The sequence below is a fragment of the Arachis hypogaea genome, chromosome 9 (assembly GCF_003086295.3).
Source record: "Arachis hypogaea cultivar Tifrunner chromosome 9, arahy.Tifrunner.gnm2.J5K5, whole genome shotgun sequence".
Lineage (NCBI taxonomy): Eukaryota > Viridiplantae > Streptophyta > Magnoliopsida > Fabales > Fabaceae > Arachis > Arachis hypogaea.
This window is the reverse complement of record NC_092044.1, coordinates 70,347,158-70,351,271: the sequence shown is the minus strand read 5'-3', so window position 1 is coordinate 70,351,271 and position 4,114 is coordinate 70,347,158. Positions and strand designations below refer to the sequence as shown.

General features: G+C 36.1%; 1 protein-coding gene across 1 annotated transcript; it reads right to left on the bottom strand.

Moving 5' to 3' along the window:
- Window positions 1-301: 301 nt before the first annotated feature.
- Window positions 302-3,494, bottom strand: LOC112711021 (uncharacterized). The gene is made up of 4 exons (XM_025763549.3): window positions 3,232-3,494; window positions 1,417-2,960; window positions 1,189-1,325; window positions 302-730 (listed from the first exon to the last, which is right to left on the bottom strand). The coding sequence occupies exons 2-4, from the start codon at window positions 2,957-2,959 to the stop codon at window positions 500-502; spliced, it is 1,911 nt and encodes a 636-aa protein (XP_025619334.1). The 5' UTR covers window position 2,960; window positions 3,232-3,494; the 3' UTR covers window positions 302-499.
- Between the last annotated feature and the right edge of the window lie 620 nt (window positions 3,495-4,114).

Here is a 4,114-nt window from a genome sequence, read left to right as displayed (position 1 = left end):
TGCGTGTAACCTGATTTGTTTCGGTCCACCTTGCAAGATTTCGGTGTGAATATAATAGTGAATAGTGAACCTAATGCTAACTAATTATGGTTTAAAAGCACTTTTGTACAGTGTTATCTTTTGAAGATGTCATGAATATAGCATTCACAATTTAGGCTAAGCTCTGTAATCAGAGAACCATGCAACCATGAAATCTTAAACTTATGGTTAAGGCACATTACAATCTGCTTAAAAATGCTCGAGTCATGACCAAAACGGAAAATGGGAGAAAGAAGAAAAACCACACATAAAGAACATGGAATACTAAGAAAACATTATATTAACGAGGATTCTTCATTTATGGCTAAATTTTATATTTATGTAACATGCTTTACAACTCTCACGACCATATTACTTATACATTAGTATAAAATAACATGAACCAAGTCCACAAAAGGAAAAGTACACCCATTAGATACCGAAGAAAACCATATACTAATACTAATACATAGGTCACATTTTAATCTGCATTTGACTTGATTCCAACTATGGACATGAGAAAGTGGAGTTTTTTATTAATTTCAGCGGGATCATAGGGATTCTCCTTGAGAAAAGCAGGGAATTCAACTCCAGTGAAGATGTAGAGAGCCTTTAATTCATCTATGAATGATTTTTGTTTTGAACCTTCATATCCTATTATCTTCCTTATGACACTGATTTGTTTCCACATGCTCTCTTCATTGAACGTAACCTGCAAAATGATCTAGAATAAATTAGCCTCATTGTTGAAGAAATACAACCATATTCAAGAAATTGAGAAAATAAGAGATCAAAATTAGGACATTTAGATTGGGCAATGGCCTTCTGAGGTGGTTCGAACGTGTTCAAAATAGGACCGTTTCACAAGAGTGGATTAGACGAAAGGTTCTTTTGTAGCTGGGGATAGAGAACCCTAAGAAAATTTGAGAGTGAATTATTAAAAGCAATTTACAGATAAATGGTTTAAATTCCAGGGACATAATCATGATAGTCAATGTAATAACGCCCAACAACATGTAAACACAAGCTTTGGTTCATTAGCCAAATTATAACGCCTTTAGAACTTATAAAGGAACATTATAAATCCAACTGAACTAGTTATGAACCATATAATAAACGAGGGATGAAGATGGCCAAGGTATAAAAAGTGCACATATAAAAAGCCCAGACCTCATCAGAAGGGTGCATCGCATCTTTTCGGGAGAAGATTTCAGATGGCCTACCCTCTTTTTCTCGTTCTTTCTCTACCGAGGAATTAGTCACCTCTATAAGAGCTGTGTGACCATTAACCATTGCAACTGAACATTCTGCAAACACAAATTAATTAATTTCAGATATTATGTGAGGACTTAAGAATAGTATACAAAATGGAAGTGGCATACAAATTTAAGGCCTAACCTTCATGCAATTCAATTGTACATGTGTCTGCGCCAGGATATATTATTTTCTGATCAGACGAATCAAACCCTTTTTCAGCTGAAACTTCGTCAGAACCTGCATCTGTTGAATCCAAAATTTCATCATACTTATGTAACTGAGGTTCTTGAATTACAGAAGCAGAAATGTTGTCATCTAATTTCACCCCTTGAGATACAGTAGACCCGTCTAGCACTTGGTCTGGTTCCTCATCATCATTCAAATCCAAAACAATGTTTCTGCCTATAACCTTGGACGATTCATCAGCTAGTGAAATATTGTAATCCTGATCCATCACCAAATCTCTAACTGGTTCAGCTGGATGAGTTTCATGTTGGAAACTAGTTCCACTTAGTAGTTCAGAATTTTCATGGAAACGCTTCTGCAAGACACTTGCACTGTCGACCTCTCCGGCTTCTAACACATCTCTGATAGGATCATTTGATTCCACACAGTTGTAGACATTATCCTTGTCTTCAGTATTTATTGGTGGAATCTTTTGCTCACAGAGTCTTTTATCTAGTTCTTCCTTTCCTATTACAGCTACTTTAATCTCCTCCATAGTATTACAACTGTGCGTGTTATGTGCTACTGCAGAATATTCAACTGAATCAATTTCTTCCTTGTTCTCATTAGTACCTCCATGGATTCCATTTACGTATTCTCCTCCATTATCATCCATTCTACCTTCATTTCTAATTTCTTCCAACAACTCCTTAGTTTCCCTCCTCAACTCTTCTTCATCTATGTCACCCTCTATGGCCTTATCCCCGAATTCCTCTACGAAAATGCTTGTAACATCAAAGGGTGCCTTGAATTCTTCAACAACATCATTATCATCAACCTCATTCTCATCAATACCCTCAATTGTTATCACAACTCCATGCCCTGCTGTCATTGGTTGCTCCCCATTACTTTCCCCACTCAACTCTTCTTCCATCACAATTCCATCGTCAATTTCATCTCCTATAACCTCGTCATCATCAAGCATTCTCTCTGCCGAATTCTCCTCTTCTATTTCTTGATCACCTTCCTTAGAGATATTACAGCGAGCATCTAGTGAACGCGACTCATCATCCTTCACAACCCCTTGTTCATTCCCACCATTTGATGATATCACAGATTTCTCATAATTCTTAATCCCATTTTCAACACCATCCTTTCCAAGCTGTTCCTCATCTTCATCAAGAAGCACATGATATTCATGATGATAAGGAATAGGAAGCAACCTACTCATCAGTGTCTGGGTACAAACACGGCTTGCCAAGAAAAATGCATACGGCACAGAAGCAACAACGCCAATTGCAGAAGCAACAAAAAGTGGTGGAACAACAAGTGGGGCGGAAGTTGCCACCAAACCAGCCACTAACACCTTCTTTCCAAGGTTCAAAACCCAACCCCACTTTCCACCGTTACTGTTATGGTTATTCCCGTCGCCATCATCATCTTCAGACAAGTAGTATTTATTATTAGTACTACTATTTTTCCAATTCCACTCATCATCTTCTGGTTCCTCCAATTCCATCCTACATAATAATAATCATAATATACAAACATGCAAGTTTAAGTTGTATCATTCGACAACAAATTGAACTAAATATATACAATTCATCAAATTTGAAAGAAAACTAGTAACAACAACATCATCCAAGCATGCAATTGCACTAATTATTATTATATCTAGAAATTAACTGAGTGAATATGGTTTTTCTCTATGCATAATGTGTGTCGATCACAGCTTAGGAATTACAAGATGAAATATCTTATAAAATGAAATTTCAAAGAAACAAGAATTACCTGAACTGAGAGCTTTAGCTTGAAACTCGCGAGAGCTGAGAACTAATTAATTGCTTCACACCGTACCAATCAGCCATGGTAAACTTAATTGGTCGATTATTTTACAAGGAATTACTCATTACGTGGACATTGGTGACACGCGCTAAAAGAAGAAAACGACACTTGCAAAGCAACTACAAATACCACCTTTGCGTGCACCATGCATTTTCCAACACTACACATGATTCCACGAAGCATCCAAACCTTTTTGCTTCACTGTATTCAGTATTGTTTTGATTTTTGTTTATAAATAAGGGCAAAATACTTATATCACCCACCCAAAATAAACAATTTGTGGATCATCCAAAGTCTCTTTTTATATAAATCGAACTAGCATATTTCGATTTAGAAATGCACTAAATCGAATTAGGTAGTTTAAAGTTATTAGGCTTGGGTAAAATCCATATAATTCGAATCAAATTAGGAGAATAATTTAGCATACTGTTTCAAAACACATGGTAATTCAAATTAGTCCATAATTTTGTGTATATAGTAAATCTAAATAGGTGGGTTGGATTTAATCCATGATAAATCTAGCCTTCCTAATTCGATTTATATAAGAAGCTCTCCTCACACTAAATCTACCTAGCCTAGTTTAATTTACATATAGCCTTTTTCTATATAATTCGAATCCACTTCATTCAAATTACATTTTACCAACCACAGCTCCACCAAATTCAAAGAAGCAACGTTGCCAAGTATAATGGCAGACGATCCGAATTGGATCTACCGTTTAGATGGAATCGCACATGTCGTTGGTAGTGTGTACGCTGAGATTACTACAATAAAACTTAAAATGACTTTTTATGTCGTGTTAAAAAAATGCCATGTGTTAGGTAGAGCT

Coding starts and splice junctions, on each gene's coding strand:
- LOC112711021 (XM_025763549.3), bottom strand. CDS start 2,959: ATGGAATTGGAGGAACCAGAAGATGATGAGTGGAATTGGAAAAATAGT. Junction 1,326..1,416: donor TACAATTGAATTGCATGAAG/GTTAGGCCTTAA, acceptor TTGTGTTTGCAG/AATGTTCAGTTGCAATGGTT. Junction 731..1,188: donor CGATGCACCCTTCTGATGAG/GTCTGGGCTTTT, acceptor ATCATTTTGCAG/GTTACGTTCAATGAAGAGAG.